General features: G+C 29.6%; 3 protein-coding genes and 1 long non-coding RNA gene across 25 annotated transcripts in view; 3 read left to right on the top strand and 1 right to left on the bottom strand.

Annotated features, from left to right (window-relative positions):
* Nucleotides 1-8,717, bottom strand: part of LOC100642349 (cytosolic purine 5'-nucleotidase) — an 18,533-nt gene extending 9,816 nt beyond the window's left edge. Inside the window, exons 1-2 of one of the 11 annotated variants that reach the window (XM_003401262.4) lie at nucleotides 8,538-8,717; nucleotides 6,285-6,397 (exon numbers count right to left, since the gene is read on the bottom strand). In XM_003401262.4, the coding sequence (XP_003401310.3) occupies nucleotides 6,285-6,397; nucleotides 8,538-8,717 (293 nt within the window). Of the gene's footprint in view, nucleotides 1-3,724; nucleotides 3,909-4,249; nucleotides 4,391-6,284; nucleotides 6,398-6,936; nucleotides 7,143-8,425 lie in introns of those variants that run through there. The other 10 variants (XM_012317095.3, XM_012317096.3, XM_012317094.3 and 7 more) reach the window with 10 other exon arrangements.
* On the top strand, nucleotides 684-6,016 carry LOC105666562. 5 transcript variants are annotated; one of them, XR_007226426.1, is made up of 6 exons: nucleotides 684-2,658; nucleotides 2,768-2,949; nucleotides 3,372-3,655; nucleotides 3,757-3,955; nucleotides 4,049-4,697; nucleotides 4,851-6,016. It is a non-coding gene; the product is annotated as an uncharacterized LOC105666562 (long non-coding RNA). The 5 variants fall into 5 exon arrangements; XR_007226427.1 differs by lacking the exons at nucleotides 684-2,658; nucleotides 2,768-2,949 and adding exons at nucleotides 2,956-3,149; nucleotides 3,233-3,317 and having other exon boundaries at nucleotides 3,403-3,655; XR_007226423.1 differs by having other exon boundaries at nucleotides 685-2,949.
* LOC100642620 (O-phosphoseryl-tRNA(Sec) selenium transferase) lies at nucleotides 8,383-14,832 on the top strand. Of its 5 annotated transcripts, none has more exons than XM_048412330.1 (6): nucleotides 8,383-8,514; nucleotides 9,823-10,011; nucleotides 10,114-10,387; nucleotides 10,485-10,860; nucleotides 10,945-11,441; nucleotides 11,530-14,832. In XM_048412330.1, exons 2-6 carry the CDS (start codon nucleotides 9,898-9,900, stop codon nucleotides 11,793-11,795), a joined length of 1,527 nt encoding a protein of 508 aa, XP_048268287.1. In that variant the 5' UTR covers nucleotides 8,383-8,514; nucleotides 9,823-9,897; the 3' UTR covers nucleotides 11,796-14,832. The 5 variants fall into 5 exon arrangements, with proteins under 5 accessions (XP_048268287.1, XP_003401312.1, XP_048268286.1 ...); XM_003401264.3 differs by lacking the exon at nucleotides 8,383-8,514 and adding an exon at nucleotides 8,530-8,662; XM_048412329.1 differs by lacking the exon at nucleotides 8,383-8,514 and adding an exon at nucleotides 8,541-8,662 and having other exon boundaries at nucleotides 9,782-10,011.
* Nucleotides 14,796-18,404, top strand: LOC100642977 (mannosyl-oligosaccharide glucosidase GCS1). 4 transcript variants are annotated; one of them, XM_048412321.1, is made up of 5 exons: nucleotides 14,821-14,962; nucleotides 15,066-15,221; nucleotides 15,333-15,534; nucleotides 15,658-15,848; nucleotides 15,924-18,404. In XM_048412321.1, the coding sequence occupies exons 3-5, from the start codon at nucleotides 15,343-15,345 to the stop codon at nucleotides 17,968-17,970; spliced, it is 2,430 nt and encodes an 809-aa protein (XP_048268278.1). In that variant the 5' UTR covers nucleotides 14,821-14,962; nucleotides 15,066-15,221; nucleotides 15,333-15,342; the 3' UTR covers nucleotides 17,971-18,404. The 4 variants fall into 4 exon arrangements, with proteins under 4 accessions (XP_012172491.2, XP_048268278.1, XP_048268277.1 ...); XM_012317101.3 differs by lacking the exon at nucleotides 15,066-15,221 and having other exon boundaries at nucleotides 14,796-14,927; XM_048412320.1 differs by lacking the exon at nucleotides 15,066-15,221 and having other exon boundaries at nucleotides 14,822-14,962.

Here is an 18,404-nt window from a genome sequence, read left to right as displayed (position 1 = left end):
CGTATAATGATATGTACACATTATAATATTTCTACATTTAAAATATACGCTTAACTTTTTCAAACACAATCTTACTCAACGACCATACAAAACAGTACGTCGTACATTCATCCATCACCGTACCCAGTACCCATGCATCATGAGTCACGTTAGCTTGGTTCATCATAGTATATAGAAACCGCTTCGTTACTGATCTACACCCGACCTTTATCATGCAACCTACATTTTATTGAAACTTTCGATCTATCTTATCCTCGCTATATATATACATAGATAAGTGCACTAATTGTTACTACGTTTCGAGGAAGTCTTTCGGTTATTCATCGATTGTATAGTCAGATTGTATTCTCCGATAAAGCATTGTATACGGACTACAGCGCCGTAATTGAGAAATTCCAACTGGTTAATCATCGTAGCTGGAGAATATCGTAGGAAATGAATTTCTCGTGTGTTTCATAAGATGAAGAAATATGTTATTCGAAATAATGGGAAAACATGTTGCATCGTTTCTAGAACGACTAAAATCGAAGATTGTTATTCGTATGAGTCAATTGAAGAATTCATATTTCATCAATTTTTGTCCTTTTCCAGAAGAGAAAATTTTTTATTTTTACTCGTTTTTTAATGAAATATTCATTATGTTACGCAACTGCTTATTACATTAAATATATTACATTACGTACATTAAATGTTACACATTTATTGATTACTTATATCGATTATTTTTTATAATATTAATCCAACTATGTTGTGAATCTAACATCTATATTTCTATAAAATGTGTTATTATTAGAAATATCGGAAAATATAATATCTCATTGTTTATGCGATGAACCCTTCAATTCTCGACCACCATGAAGATTTAAGGTCAACGTAATTCAACGCGGATTTTAATTGTTCTAATGTGAATTTCTTTTGCCGGTTGTTTCGCATTATCGACTTTCGGTTAAGTCGGTCAAGCATTGTACGAGGATCCAAGTACCTATATGTGTTTCTGCTAAGCTATGCATCGTTCACACTTTCACTCTACTTATTCACTGTCTGCCTATCATCACAGCGTTAGTCAATGAAAATGATGTGACTAAGCAATTTAGGAAATTCAAAATCTTGTTATATTACATAATATATATATTTGCGTTTTGAGTAATAGACGTTTTCACTTCGTCACTTTATCGATACAAAATGTACAATATCATGTAGAGTAACTCACGAAAGTATCTGAACACTTATCATAAAATAATGTATATGAATACATTATGTATTTTATACGAAATTTTTAAAATATTATTTTACCATTATAACATGTCGCAAGTATCAAACAGTAAAATTTAATTAATAAAATGAAACATTGGAGATGCACATAGGAGTTACAACATGTTTATTGCAAACATACCTTTGATAAAAAATTAATATACTATATTACTATTATTATACTGTAAAATTATTTAAACCTTCGTCTTTTATATGAACAGAAGTTCGAAACACTGCAGTTAAAATACTTATGAATCGTTGGAAAATTGAAACTTCTAAGAACAAATTAAGAAAAGAAAGATCTTAACACTGAATGTAATATAGAATAGCGTAAGCTCCTTCCACTGAATGTTGAAAAAAAAATATCATGTACTTAAATCGTTGTGTCGAGAAAATTGCTTAAGGATTTCTGAAAATTCTATTTCCACAAACAGATTAAAAAGAAAAGAATCTCAACAAAAAATATGATAACGAAACGCACCTTGATAATTCTACTTCATTGAATGATTTAATATATCACTGATAAGAAAAAAAATTGATTAACGACTGGAACATCACAATGCAAGCTTGTATTATTCTTATTGAAAAAAGCAATTTCATACGGGTCGAAATTAAGATCTCTGTTTCGATCGTCATTCAACACGCGTGCACGCGTTCGTCTACTTATTTAGTTAGATGTGCCAGCTAAAATTAAATTCTAAACATAACTAAAAGCGCATTTCTCAGTCGCATTTTGCTTTGTTCGAACAACGACTTGCACCTGATAATATGACATACATATACGGCTTTGCGACATTATGTAGTAATTATTACTAATTAATAGTATAGTAAAAATTACAATTAACGTATATCGAAATCATAATTGTCATGTCTTAGTGAAGATTTTTGAAATAGATTGCACCCGTGTCTTAATGCGATATACTTAGGATCTATTAGAACATATTGAATAGACAACAATGAAGCCTAACGCACTTCGACGCGCATACTACCTATAACATTGGCATGAATCAACTGCGTAGTACACATCATTCAACACGGAACATATCTTTATGTATCAAAGAAACGCTCGTGCATATGTTTGACCTGGTTATGAAAAATGCATGAGACCTCTCTCTCCTAAATATGGTACGTAATATGGTCGAAGAACTCGCATAAGTCACGATACAAGAAAGAGGACGGTTGCCTCTTTGTCTCAAGGTAGCTGCAACGTGAGAATAGGCACGTATTACATATAGCTATGCTCTTCGAATTTCTTTTTCAAATTTCTCTACCCGAGGCGCTCAGAAGCTTGGAACACGTTGTGAATGGCACATAACACACGGTACGAAGAAGAAGAGTATTTGAACGATCGAAGGAGACGAGCAAACTGAATCAAGATCAGAGTTCCACTTCTGTAACCTAGTCGAGGTCGAAGTCTTATTATAAAATCTGCACTTTGCGGAAGTTTCAAATCCTAAGACCTGAAACGAAATAATCGATGAAGTATCAAATTAAGCCGACTGATGTAATTTTTTAGAAGTTAAGCGAAGAACTCCAACTAGAGGAAATTTCCGTAGGTGGAACGTGGCATTCGAACTGAGATAAAAGAACAGGCCACACCGGACTGACTTAATGAGGCATGGAGGGGCATTGCGAAATATCGTATTTTGCAATATGTTTAGCGTTTCTATCTTGCATTCGGAAAGATATCGGTTAATGGTACGATGGAATTTGTTTTTAGCTTATTATCATAGATATCTAGACGGATAGCATACATAAATAGTATTTACTATGCTCATATTTGGATGTTTAAAAAACGAAGTCTGCATAAATAAAGATAAATAATTCTTATCACGTCATATTTTGATAATTCTGATCATGTATCGTCGATACAAATTTTATCCAGTTATGAAATAAAGGTACTATATACATAATTTCTTTTTATTCAAATTTATGGAGGTATTATAAATTCTTATATGCTCTTGCATCATCTGCATTGCAGTGAGAAGAAGTTAAAATATAGTCTACAGATGCGAACAAAGAAATTTTCCATATTTACGTAAAAATTAGTGCATAGATACGTTCGGGTAAGAATCGAATGCATTAAAAATTAGCAGTCCATCTTTTAAATAATCTTGCAGGAATTATATGACGAGATGCAGATCGTTGCAGATACGCGCGCGCGCATTATTGTCATAATAGAGAGAGAGAGAGAGAGAGAGAGAGAGAGGGAGAGGGGGAGGAAACACGACACTCAAATCTCGTCTCTCAAAAATGATTAAAAACTTCATCAGTAAATTAAATCTATAAAATCTGCAAACACACACATTTTTGAGATTATCATCGCTGACATTGAAAATGATTAATATTCTATCTACTAATAAAATTTGGCAATGAATATTTTTCGAAAGTAATGTAATCGCAGGTGAATAATGAATTATAAGAGATACCACAATCGTAAAGTAGATATGATAAAATATGAAAAGAAATTTACCTGTGACCTAATTCACGCTTATCTGTTCGTAGGCCACTCTCATTGTAGTTATCCAGGTCTTGTTCGCTACAATTGTTCTTGGTCATTTCTATACCGTGATTTAAAGGGGAGCCAAGCACTGATCGATAAAAGGATTCTTCGTAAAAGATGTTTGACTCATCCGGGAATCGAACTTTGCACCCTGCTTCAGAACATTCGAATGCTGGTTACTAGTCGAAGAAACATCGTCACGTGAGTAAAATTGTGTGAAAAATATCATAAAAAGTATTTAATCCGTGATTATTAACTAAGTCCCCATCCTCTTAACGATCCTTTTCGTTTCAGGGAAATTGGACAAAATAGAAAATAAATAATGATTCGGTAGAAGACTGAAATTTCACGAAATCTAATTTTAGCCAGTTAAACACGTTTCGTTGGCATATTAATAGCGTATTGTACTTTATTGTTCGATAAAAAACGCACAATACGGTGCACCATGCGTGTAAACTCGATAAGAGGAACAAATAGAAATAGAAGAAGAATTACCAGTTCTGCCTGGCGTAATCAGCACGTGCACATTTTCACAGCTCATAACAGATCGATTGAAACTGAACCGTTGGAAAATCGATCATAGAACGTTCCGAAAAGAGAACGCAGGAAAAGAGAAAGAGACAGAGAATGAAATCCAGAGTTATTTACGCTGCTCATTAACTTACCAACGCGAATGACAACGACGTACTGAGTTCAATGAAAATTCTCAAATCGAGTTACACGCGAGCAAACAACATGAAAATATGGCGAGAATAGCAACGACGATAAGAAGGCTGCAGGGGTCATTCGCGTGACGATGATAGATTAGAAGGAAAAGTACACAGAGAAATTTGATATAATCAAGAATCAATTAAACTGAAATATCCTTTATAGTCTCATGAATGAAAGAGAAAATATAAATTTTCTGGAAAAATGGATTTTTATTCTATGAGAGAGGATGATGGTAACATTACAGTTTTAATAATTTATCTTGAATTTTTATTTTTTTTATCACTCTTTATATAACTCATTCATTATGATGCGTATTTTATAAATTGCAGCGTAATCTGCGTTATATATTAGGTCATATAAAGTTAATAACGATTTGAAATTTCAGATATAAATTTAATACAACCAATGACAGACCGTATGCGTGTCTTAGAAAGAAATTTGCCAAAATATGTTGGGAAGAAATCGGCCAATTAAAAAGATAACCTTGTATATAAAAATGAAATAATGGAAACAATAGAAAAAAAATAAATAACTGGAAATTAACATTTATAGATTTAAAGCAAAGATGATCCCTTAATTTCAGAAACAATAATATAGAAAAAGAAGATAAATAAATAAAGATTAATATGGAATTAAAGTATAAAATAATCTTGAATATCTCTATAATAAAACTCGAATTTGAAATAAGATGGATACTTCTTAATCCACGGAACCAAATAACTCGGGACAGATAAAAAACGATAAAGAAGCCTTTTAATCTTGAAATATATTAGCTCCTTGCTAATGATTAAAAACACAAGTCTTTATGACAGAATAGGAAATATACTGTTATCAGTAAGATGTTTTGACAGTCATTATCTATGTAAGTCTCAACAGCATGGATGAAGGAAGTGTATAGAAAAATATCACACGCGATTCTCTTGAGTAATTTTGGTCAAACGATCATCAAAACATAAACTGTAATTGTTCAAATGTGAAAAACTATGGTACAACAGCGAAAATGTAGAAGTTTACTTTTTCAAGACCCTAAAAGCACTCACGATCATGATGGAAATATATAAAGTTGAACCAGTTATTTTCGCGTAGTATGATCAAGCCGCCTCTGATAGTGCGTAGGCTGTTGGTACGGCCTTGGCGATCTTGTAAATACCGTAAAATTTTGTGCTTTAGGGTCGGGTGGCTCGTCTGAGATAATAATAAGTGGACTGCAGATGTTCATGCAAATTCATATTTCTATGAATACATATAATTAAAAAGAATAAAAACTAAATACACATTCATTTCATCAGTTACATGTTGTAACTATCTTAAATATTTTATATATTTTTACAAATTTTTATCATGTGCATTTTTACACCTTTATGTTTCCCATAAATGAATAAACTTCCTCAGTATAATAAAGCACTTCATTTATTATAAAATATTATCGATTATAGGATAGTGAATTCGACATATGTTTCATGGGCATATTGCGTATGCATTTAATGATACACTGCCCAAAATAATTGGACAATAATTTCGTCTATTGAAAATAATTAAATTTCTTATAACGACGTAAAAATGTGGTATATTTACACCAATAATGGTTTCCCATAAATAAAATATACGATAAAATAAACAAATTTAAAAACATTAAATATACGTATATAGATAGTAACTATGGAGTGAAAATAATCTTTTATTATTAAGAATTAAATTCTATTATTATTATTCTATTAATATTTTTCAAAACATTGCTCTGTTTTATCAATTTTTTAATCAAGCTTTAGCGAATTTTAAACGTTTGTCAGATACAGTTAACGAGATATTAATCACTAACCTTTGACTAGCTTGTCGATACCACTTTTTATTTCCACTAGGATCATTTTCGTGTTGAGGTGTAGTAGGAACATGATCCCCGTGCGAATTACAATTCTCCAATTCCATGATTAACTAGAAAGATAGAAAAAAAAAATTTGTCAATTTATCGATAAAATAAATTTCTAAATATTTTCGCACATGATAATCTTTTACCACGATAGATTTTTATGCAAAATATTATTTTAAAAACTATGACTTAACTTATCATCAGAATTATTATTGTATCACTGAATCATTCAATAATTAAAAACATTTTTAAAAATGAAATTAATTCAAACATATTATAATTAAAATTTCTTTTTAATAACAGTAAACATTTGCGTGTTATACAAAAGATATACTTTTAAGCAAGTTGTAAACAGCAAAAACTGCAAATAGTTATAAAGCAGAAGATAACAATAAAATAATCATGTCACGAAACGATGATAATTATCAGTTGCAATGATATTATTTTAAAATATCAAATTGTCACTTGCTAAATTGTTTTATTGATATAAAAGTCCGAAACAAATTGTCACAAAATAATGTTATTCGGAAACATGATAAAAAGTTATTCAGCCATTGATATCAAGTATCCGCCAATTGTTATCGGAAGTTTAAAGAGAACGTACCTAATAAGCTCGAAATTTTCAGTGCTATATTCAACGTTTTATATAAATACAGACACAGAATAATTTTGAAATATTCTTGTTACTTAACTTGAATACTAACACACAGCACGACAACCTGTCATTCGAATACCAATTCCACACTATCACCACAATGCGAATCTCACCACAAACTATAAGATCTATTCACTGAATAGGGTTAACGTGTAGGCAGGTATACCAATGCAGAAAATCAAACTATTCCTATGCTGGTTTCGGCTACTCATATATTCATGACAAGACTGCATATGTTTATACATTTATAGGAAATTTCAACGTGCAAAAATGTACATAATATGCAAAAATATAAAACAAAGTATAGCACTTGTTATAATTAGACTGGATATTTAAGATTAATTTATATTTTATGAACAATAGAAACAGAATATATGAAAGATTTAATTCATCTACTAAATATTATTACTAGACTACGGATATTTATGTATTTAGTATTTATGAAAAATACATATTCAAAGACTACGTATACTCGTAATTTTATCATAGTATATGTTATAATATTTAAAATATTATATCATTATAATATTTGACACAAGAAATCTTTGTTTAATTTCTTTAATTTCTTTAATTTCTTCAATTATATTCATAGATATATGAATTTACATAAACATATCCGCAACCTATTCATGACACATGTGCCTAAAATTCATTTAAACTGAAATATTACAAACAGATGAGATACATTGAAAATGCATTGCAATTTATAATAAGGTAATTTCTTCTTTATATAGTGAAAAATTTGACAATGGATACGATATACGATTTACAATGTAATAGATTTAATTCAAATTGCAAGATGTGCAATATTCAGAGATGAGATTCAGAGTTTCAGTTGAGATGAAAATAGTTAAGATTTTAGTATTCCGTAGCGTCTATTAATAATGAAAATCTTTGTTAGGTGACGTATATGAAAGAAAGTGATTACGTAATATCATCGTAATATTCATGAGAACAACTATATATACATGTGCGCGCGCGTGTGTGTACATGCATACGTGCGTGTGTCATAAATATTTAATGGCGCTACATCGATGGATTTGAAGGTTTATGTAAAATTGTAACAGATTTATTACGAGATTTTAACAAAAAATTATAAAAGATTATAAAGTTACTATAAAAATATAAAGTTTCCAAATATAAATGCGAACGTTTGCGAAAAAGGATTTAAATACAATAAAGTAATTTTGTGCGAGGTAATATTTTAATACTATTTTTATGCTGATAATATTACAACAACCTATTTTCATTTTGTATAGATTATATATGCATAAAGTATTACAATCGCTAAATAAAGAAAAGCAACATAAATATTTGTAGAAAAAAAGGGTAGACCAAATAATAGACATTAAGACAATTTTAAAGAACTATTTGCGTATGAATTTTTAAACAATTTTTTAAATTATTATAAGAAAGTTGATAAAATTACACTACATACTTAAAAAATCGCTGATTCTGCGCTACGTTTCCATTTTTCGTATCAGCATGTGATGATCGATGATTTTTCAATGGGAAGGAGGTAACAAGGTAATTATCAGTAAATGATGCACCTGCCGGATAGTTGAGTTGTAAGTTGTATGCGAATCACTTTGACCTGTAAAGGCGGCGAACGAATTCGTTCGTAGCGCCGTGCGTAACCCGTCCGTCCGCTGTCGCCTGAACGCCATAATTCGAGGTAAAATCCCGTAATTCGTAAATTTCGCTATTCTCCACGCGTCCGCGGTACACATCGTGTAACTAATGACAATTAAAACGCAGTCCTGAGTCCCCTGTGGCCAAACAATTACGTTGCATCCTCTCTTATTGCGTAAAATTAATCCGATTTAGGTGACCTCGACACGACATAACCTCTAACAACCTGTCGTCTGCTGACAATTCCCGATGACCACGGCGACACAGGTCGTGTGTATATTTGCTCAATTCAAGTTCCGTTAAATGCGCGTATGAAATATTACGGCTCGGAGTCTTTGGAATGCGTCAGGTAGTGCATGATCATCAAGTGCACCGCCAGCACACGAATATTTCATCGTAGCCCAACCCATTTTCTTATTCTATGATATATCGTTTATTACACCGTTCCACGAAACTGTGTCATTCGAATCAACCTTTTTTTTATTTATTTGTTAGCCAGCTTTTAACAGAACTTTAGATATTGTAACTATTTATTCTTTTCTCATTTTTTTTTTTTGTGAATAGTGTTTTAATCCGTACATAATAAAAGTACATAACCTTTATATCGATGTTGAATTTGTTGTATTTTGTTAAATTCGTTTAAATAAACAACAGCGTGTTTGTTCTTTGATTTTATGTGATACTGATGTTTATGGTTACTTAATGATTTTTCGCTATTTTATTAATTTTTATTCATATTCTATGAAATTATGTAATATATTTTCGTACTGTATTTTTTTCTGAAATATAGTTACGAATATTTATTGATATACAAATGTGATTTTATATATTTTTTTAAGTTGCATACATATCTTTTTGATTTGTAATTAGCTTTTGCATGTTATAATATGTAATGTATGATTTTTTGTACCCATATATTTGATATTTTAATAAATTTCATTTTTATATGGAAACTTTGTTTTCTTTTCTATGATACCATCAACATTGTTGCACCTTCTATTTACATAAAAATCATTCATGGAGCAATATCTTTTATTTAAGTAAAATATAATTTTGTATTAAATGTTTATGCATTTGAATATCATAGAAGAATATTTTTATATAAAGTTATATCATTTTCTTGTGTTGTATAATGAGCATTTCATGTTCATATTATTTGTAGATTAATAATTATTCTAATCATTTGATATTAATTATTAAAAGCAATGCTGTGCTAAGACATCAAACTTTCTAATATTTCTGGCCTAAGTGTGTGAAAGAATTAAATAAATCAAGAAGATGAATAATCAGGCATTCAGTTTAGCTGAAAGACTTATTCCTTCAACCTATGTACAACAAGGTTTAAATGCAAAAAAAGCACGTGAAAATCTTATAAGACACTTCATCGAACATGTAAGGTTTCAATTAATATTCTGACAATATCATTTAATTACTAATATATTAATATAATTGTATTATATCATTTAATTACTAATATAAATTGTTTTAAAATAGCAAAAGTGGCCAGAAGAGGGTTGGGATGATGCAACAATAGAAGCTTTTCTCTCAGATCTGTCACAAATGGACAGCAACAATTTTCCTTCGAATTGTAGTGTTGGAGAACGTGAAGCAAGAATCGTATCGAACATTGTTGCAAGGCGACATTTTCGAATGGGTCATGGCATAGGAAGATCAAGTGATTTAGAAGAAGTACAACCAAAAGCTGCAGGAAGTAGCCTAATGTATAAATTAACAAATGCTTTAGTACTTGAAGTCATTCGATATATGGGTAAGATCAATAATTTTAAACTAAGGTTGCTTAATTTTATTAAAGCTCCTAAAATTTTTGTTATCTAAGTGCTACATTAAATATTTTTTCATTGTAGGTGTAAAAAGCATAGCAGGTTGTTTTCTATCACCAATGGCTACAGGCATGAGCTTGGTATTGTGTATGTTAACATTTAAACAGGATAGACCACGAGCCAAGTATGTCCTGTGGCCTAGAATTGATCAAAAATCAAGCTTCAAATCAATAATCACAGCTGGATTAGAACCAATTGTTATTGAAACGAAGATAGTTGGAGATGAATTAAAGACAGATATGCAAAGACTTGAATCTCAAATGGCAGCTTTAGGTGAAAGTGTTGCTTGTGTGCTAACAACAACTAGTTGCTTTGCACCCAGGGCATGTGATTCTATTGATTCTATTGCAGCGCTTTGTACTCAATATAACATTCCACATTTAGTAAATAATGCGTATGGGTATGTTTGTGTATATTATATATGTACTATAGCATTTTAAACATATTATATTTGAACAGATGTCATATTATACTTTGTCAATAGCTTACAGAGTACGAGATGTATGCATTTGATTCAAGAAGCATCGCGTAAGGGCCGCGTCGATGCTTTCGTTCAAAGCACGGATAAAAACTTTCTAGTACCAGTTGGTGGCGCAATTATTGGCTCTTTTGATAAAAATCTGTTAGATCGCATATCAAAAATGTACCCAGGTCGTGCAAGTGCCAGCTCCATTATGGATGTAATGATAACATTACTAAGCTTAGGAATGGCGGGTTACAAACAATTAATAACGCAACGTAAAGAAATGTATTCATATTTAAAGGAAGAACTTGGCAAGTTAGCAGCAAGACATGATGAAAGATTACTAGACACTAAAGGAAATCCTATTTCAATGGGAATGACTCTTCAGTGTTTAAGTCATCAGCATGATAATAAACAAGTTACAATGTTAGGTTTGATGTTATTTCTCCGCAATGTCAGTGGTACAAGAGTAATAACAACAACAGAAACTAAGCATATTGTTTCATATAAGTTTGAAGGTATGTGACCAAAAGTATGTATGTGTCTAGTATATTTTAATGACACTTTCAAATTCATTATATTTTTCACTCATTTAATTTAAATTAGGTTGGGGAGCTCATAATAGTAATTATCCAGTACCATACTTAACTGCTGCTGCAGCTTTAGGCATGAAGAAATCAGATGTGGACATGTTTATACAACGATTAGATAAAGCTTTGACAAAAGTAAGGAGACGTTCAGCTCCAGTTACACCGACAGCATCTCTTGCTGGGTCCAGTATTAATGGAGATGCAGTAGGTACTGGTGGTCCTGGAGAATCAAGTACAGCTTCAACTAGCCGAGCAAGTAGTAAGGATAGTTTGAGAAAATGAACCGTAATCAACGCAACTGGCCAGTCGAATCAATACATTCATTTGTAAGTAAATTATTACTTACAATTAATACATGTTGCATATTTCTGAGGAACGTTTTACATTTTTATTTTTAACTGAAATACTCAATATTCTTATAATGTAGTTACTCAAAATTTGTATTGAAATATTTGTATTTAATATATAATTTTATTTCTTTAGATTAAGTTAAATTACTTCTTAGATATTTATTTACATGTTTAAAATAAAAAAAATAATATTTTATAACAAAAATATATTCTAAAGAGATACGCAACAGCAAAATGTGCTGATTCGTCTGTCCATTTGCGTTGTAAGTGCAGTGTCAATTGTCATGAAATAAAGCAAGAGAGTTCAAACAATATTAACATCGGAATATCTACGTTAATATTTGAGGAGGAAGAAAATGTTAGTGTATTCTACACATTTATTAAAAGATATTAACTGGTAAGCGCTGGCCACAAGAATATCTGTTATACTTGTTCTATGTTACAATATATATGCAGTTACTTTTTAAACAAAGCATGTCTCATATATCTGATAAATATCTGTTGTTTATCTTTTGGAATATTATTGTAATACAAAATTAATTTTCTGTAAATATGTAAAAGCATATTTCTGCTTAAATCCATAATTCCACAAATTACCAATTATAATCCCATTAAAATTAGTTTAATATCCTTGTGCTGATCATTTGTATGTTTTAAAGCAATTACAACTTCATATTTTAAACTTAAGGTCACCAGTTAGCATTCTTTTGTGTAATTTATTTGTGCTAGAATATTAAAATACTATAAAAAAAATTCACTTCTTTTCACTTAGAAATAATATAATTCTATCAATGATCATAGAAAAAGGACATGTTATTACTAAGAGAGATTTATAGTAGATACAGTATTTGCTTAATCACACTATTATAGAAAGTGTGTACAAAAATTAGAAGCACTATATATGAGAAAAAGATACTCCATAGCCCGTATAAATTGAATACAGATATAAACATGCTATTTTTGATTTTAAACTCTTTTTATTATATATTTTGTGAATGTTCATTTGTAGATTATATTATAATTTCCTGTACTAATAATATCTAAACTTTATTATTATCAAATGCAATGTTTTGCACAAAACAACAGTATTACCTTTTCAATATTTTTAAAGAAGTAATGAATATAAGTAAATTTAAACAGCATATTACATTACTAAACACAATCATTTTCTAAATGTCTATACAAATTTTTGTGCGCATTTGTATTGCACATAATAACTTGTATATCCACATTTAAGAAAGGCATGTATTTGAAGATTCACCTTTGGATAAATTATTTTGACAGTGTTATCTTTTGATATGTCAATATCCATATTCCTTCAAATATAGTAAGATAAGTCAATTAATATTTAGTACAATATTTAACAAAATCAGAGAAAATATCAAAAATTAAAAAACAAGTTTGAAGCATTTAGATGATTCTGATAATTATTTTTAAAATATCGATGTTTATAATATTATTTATATTTAAAAATTATTTATTGTTGACTTTTATTTTAAAAGTTTATAAACTACAATATGCATTTTAATAGTTGCAAAATCTTACTATTTAGCCACGTGTTGTATATTTTTTAATAATATAATATAATGTTTGTTGATAATATATGAATATTAACTCAGAAGAAAGCAATATAATGTACAAAATTAATTGTCAGATTATATAGGTTGTTAAATTCACAGAAAAAGATCAAAGGTAGAAAATTGATACAGTGTTATTGTACTTAGTATATTTATTATATTTGTTAACCCATAAATGAATTTTGAATAATTTCAGGAAAATGGATAATTTCTGAATTAATGAAATGTTATAAAAAATGTTATTCGGGGTGAATCATATATGCTACTATAGGATGTATTATCATTATAAAATTATTGATAAAGAAAGGTAACATAGTAAAGATTATAAGAACATATACATTATAGAATAGTACATTGTATTTTAGTATCGTACTTTATGCTAATGAAATTCCTATATATGTACATACAGATGTTTCTCATTTCTATATTATGTACTTTAATATTAATTGTAGTATATGCATTATTTTATTTCATTAGTTTTATATAGTATAATTTTATATCAAAAAGGCCAGCTCACATATACATATATATTACAAAACCTGCCTTTTACATGAAACAACGATTTTTAAGGTCCTACTTTATCAATATTTTTTAATTATTTTTGTATCTATACCTTTCAATTTTGGTCAGTCATTGTAAGAAAGAAACAAATCATATTTTTAAACAGACACAATAGACATATTATTTACTAAAATTGTCTCACTATCAAAACAAAGTATTACAAACGAAATTATGTAAAACTTATTGAGTATGTCCCACCTGCTACATTTTTAAGTTTATTACAATTAATGTGTACTATTGGCTGTGAAATATTTTACCTAATATATGTTGTAAATTAAGGGAAAAATTAATTATTCACAATTTCATTTGAGTTACAATTTTGAGAGGGAATATTTTGTTGTTTACTCTTAATATTCAAGGAAAAATCTATATATTGCTGATATTGTATATACATAATTGTTTTAACATTTTTAAAAATAAATATATATATATATATATATACATATAAGATATTGGAGATACTAAATGTAAACAAATTATACACGTCTTGAATTATATACAAGAAACCGCTAATCCCGATGTTACATTTTCCTGATCATGATAGATACATATATATTTACTTAATTATGTTGTATTATCTAAATAACCATTTTACACTTACTGTACTTGGTTAAAATTCAAATGGAAATTAGAAGACATCAATTCTACTTATAAAAGAATTGTATTAACTTACTTATTTAAATATATATTTCCATTTGAAAATTTAAACAACGTACACCAATATGGTAGTATATACATAAATATGTACTACTAATCAAAGGTTATGTAGGAATGCTTTATTTGTAAAATATGCAACTATTGGGTAAATAAAAGTAAAAATGTTAAACAGAATTGTTTTATTCAGTTCATAGTATTACCACAGACGAGTCAATGGTATTACCAGGTATAACCTCAGACGACTATACGTGCTGTGACATTATTTTCAAATATGTATGGAATGCTTTTATCATTCACTGATAAGGTCGGTAAGAATAAATGATGTAACTTGGGAATACTGTAGCTTTATTTTTTTGCACAGGATTTTTTAATATATAAGTGTGTTTTATATTCCAATTTTTATTTAGTATCCAATAAAGCAATCATTAAATATAACCTGTAAGAATTCAAATATACCGAGTATAGGAATGAATTGAGAATTAATTTATTGTTTAATTTCACTGCTGTTTTATATCAATAGAAATTATTGTTGTTACAATAAAACACATTTATTGTTGATTAAGGTATTTATTATCACGTTATCATATTATCTTTTTAATGATTTATGTTTACAAATCCATGAAATTATAAACATGGAAATACTAGAAAATAATAATATTTATGATTTATTTCAGGGTACATAGAATGGCAAAAAATAAAATACATGATAAATTTACAAAATCAAAACCTAAACCTGTTATTTCAAAAAAAGAAAGTAAATTTAAAATGTCCATGTTGAACATTTCAATTATGGTTTTATGCATTGCTGTTGCTATTTGGTTCAGTTATAAAGGATACTTAGAAACAAGAGTGAATACTCCATATGATGTAAAAAAGGTATGTTGTATACTTTTATTTTTGTTTATTATTTTGTTTCAACTAAGTTATTAAAAATATCTTTACTTTCATACAAAAATTCTATCAATACTAATAATGGTATTATTTACTTATGAAAAATAGCTAGTTACAGCCTCTGGATTGGATGTTGCAGACAGATATTGGGGTACCTATAGATCAGGTGTTTATTTTGGATTAAAAACTCGAGATCCACATTCTTTAGTAACAGGATTGATGTGGTATTTCCCACATTTATTGCGTCAGGATAGAAGTGGCCTTAGACATTGGTGTGAACAAAGTGATAGACTAGATAGGTGAACAAAATTTATTTCATTCAATGCTATTTTGACAACTTTTTGTATAATAGTTGTTATTTAATTTGTATTTAGATATGCATGGATGGAGCATGATGGAAGAACATTTGGTGTTCAAGAAATAGTGGATAATTCAGCTATTTTAACTACTACATTTGTTAAAAGACCTGGTGGTAAACATGGTGGAGATTGGACTGCAAGAATTTCTGTAACTTCTAAGGATAAGATACGAGATGGTGAAGAAATTTCATTACTTTTCTATACTGCCATTGAAGAGAATGTTAAAGGATGGATTAAAGTTAATCTTGATGATGAAAAACAGTTAACAGGTGTAGAGGGGAATACCCAAGGTTTAGGTTCGTTTACTATAAATCTTAATATGATACATGGAACTGTAGAGGAGCACTCTTTTCTAGCAACTGTTGCCCCTGGCTTAAATGCCTTGAAAGAAACAGTTCTCCAAAATCTAAGGATAGCATTTCATAAAGGATCATCAAAGGAATACATAGTTCTAGCGGGTGAACAAATACCATTATCGGTAGATGGAAAAAGAAGAGATGCAAATTTTATTGCAACACAAATAACAGGAAAAATTCCCTTTGAAATTGAAATTAGTTATGAATCAGGTAGTTTTATTAACAGAGTCAACAAATTAAGTGGTCAAAATTATGACCGTACTTTAGAAGCGCACCGAAAATTATTTGATGACAAGTTTGAGAAGGTGTTTAAATTGAAGTCGAAGGGTTATACGGAAGAAGAAATTAAATTTGCAAAAATGACGCTATCGAATATGATAGGTTCTATAGGCTACTTCTATGGAAGTTCACAAGTTCAAAGTCAATATACTAAAGGTCCTGTGCCTTACTGGAAAGCACCTTTATATACTGCTGTACCTAGTAGAAGCTTTTTTCCACGAGGATTTTTATGGGACGAAGGTTTTCATGGCTTGCTTATATCAGTTTGGGATTTAGAAATCGAACTAGATATTATAAATCATTGGTTCGACTTAATGAACGTCGAAGGATGGATTCCGAGGGAAATGATTTTGGGTCAAGAAGCTCTAGCAAAAGTTCCAGAAGAGTTCGTAACTCAAATAAATACAAATGCAAATCCACCTACATTTTTTTTAACGTTGCATTTTATACTTAAACACAAAAAAGAAGAGATATTAGAAAAACATTTCCAATTTTTTGATAATTTGTATCCTCGTCTTCAGACATGGTTTAATTGGTTTAATACTACGCAAATTGGAGATATACCGAGTACATATAGATGGAGAGGTAGAGATGGAACAACTAATAAAGAATTAAATCCAAAAACGCTCACATCTGGATTAGATGATTATCCAAGAGCTTCTCATCCAAATGTTGATGAACGACATGTCGATTTACGTTGCTGGATTGCATTTGCCGCTGATATTATGCATCAGATCAGCGAAATGTTAAGTCACTCTAATAATAAATATCAAGAGACCTATCAGTACTTATCTGATAATAGTTTATTAAATAAACTACATTGGTCATTAAGTACACAAACGTATGCTGATTTCGGATTGCACACAGATAAAGTAATTCTAAGAAAAGTAACTCCGTCTTCAAGATCACATCTACAACCGTCGGAAACAATACGAGTTGTAATGGAAGATCCAACTCTAAGATACGTTGATTCTTCTTTCGGATATGTCTCGTTATTTCCATTTATTTTACAAATTATCAATCCCAGTTCTCCACAGTTAGACAAAGTACTACAGGATTTAACCAATCCTGACCTATTGTGGACTAAGTATGGCTTACGATCACTCGCAAAGATATCACCGCTTTACATGGAATATAATACTGAACACGATGGTCCTTACTGGAGAGGAGCTATTTGGATGAATTTGAATTATTTGACAGTACGAGCAACGCACTATTATTCTAACATTGAAGGTCCATATCAAGACAAAGCGAGAAAAATTTATCAGAATTTAAGAAAGAATTTAATACAAAACGTTATTAAGCAATATAAAAAAACTGGATACATATGGGAAAATTATGGAGATGTTCATGGAGAAGCAAAAGGCAGTCATCCATTCACTGGTTGGACATCTCTAGTTTTATTACTTATGGCAGAAATTTATTAATCATAGAATCGTATTATAAATAGTTTCATTTATAAGTATATCATTTGACTACAAGCAGAATCAAAAGATATTGCTGATATTCATATATGATAAATGCTGTGAATATTGACTATTTTGTTGTTATGCATAAAAATGTGATAATATCTGTAAATTATCATAAACATTTATAGGAATGTATACTTTTTTATATAATAGAATGATAATGATTAAATACAGACATAAATTTTAAGAAATAACAATAGTATAGAACTCTTACTTACATGTATTGTAATCACGTAAGATTAATTATATACGAAATCTATTTTAATAGAGATCTTAAATAACATCATCAATTTACATATTTTTAGATTAACTTCCTAACTACTTCTACAATATAGGGATTATAATTTAAGTAAATAAGTATTAAAATAAATTTTTGGTTCTTATCTAGGTTA

The sequence above is a fragment of the Bombus terrestris genome, chromosome 15 (assembly GCF_910591885.1).
Source record: "Bombus terrestris chromosome 15, iyBomTerr1.2, whole genome shotgun sequence".
NCBI lineage: Eukaryota > Metazoa > Arthropoda > Insecta > Hymenoptera > Apidae > Bombus > Bombus terrestris.
The sequence above is the reverse complement of the archived record's forward strand: the minus strand, read 5'-3'. Positions and strand labels throughout refer to the sequence as shown.

Coding starts and splice junctions, on each gene's coding strand:
- LOC100642620 (XM_048412330.1), top strand. CDS start 9,898: ATGAATAATCAGGCATTCAGTTTAGCTGAAAGACTTATTCCTTCAACC. Junction 10,012..10,113: donor TAAGACACTTCATCGAACAT/GTAAGGTTTCAA, acceptor GTTTTAAAATAG/CAAAAGTGGCCAGAAGAGGG. Junction 11,442..11,529: donor TGTTTCATATAAGTTTGAAG/GTATGTGACCAA, acceptor AATTTAAATTAG/GTTGGGGAGCTCATAATAGT.
- LOC100642977 (XM_012317101.3), top strand. CDS start 14,872: ATGGTATTACCAGGTATAACCTCAGACGACTATACGTGCTGTGACATT. Junction 14,928..15,332: donor TGCTGTGACATTATTTTCAA/ATATGTATGGAA, acceptor GATTTATTTCAG/GGTACATAGAATGGCAAAAA. Junction 15,849..15,923: donor CAAAGTGATAGACTAGATAG/GTGAACAAAATT, acceptor ATTTGTATTTAG/ATATGCATGGATGGAGCATG.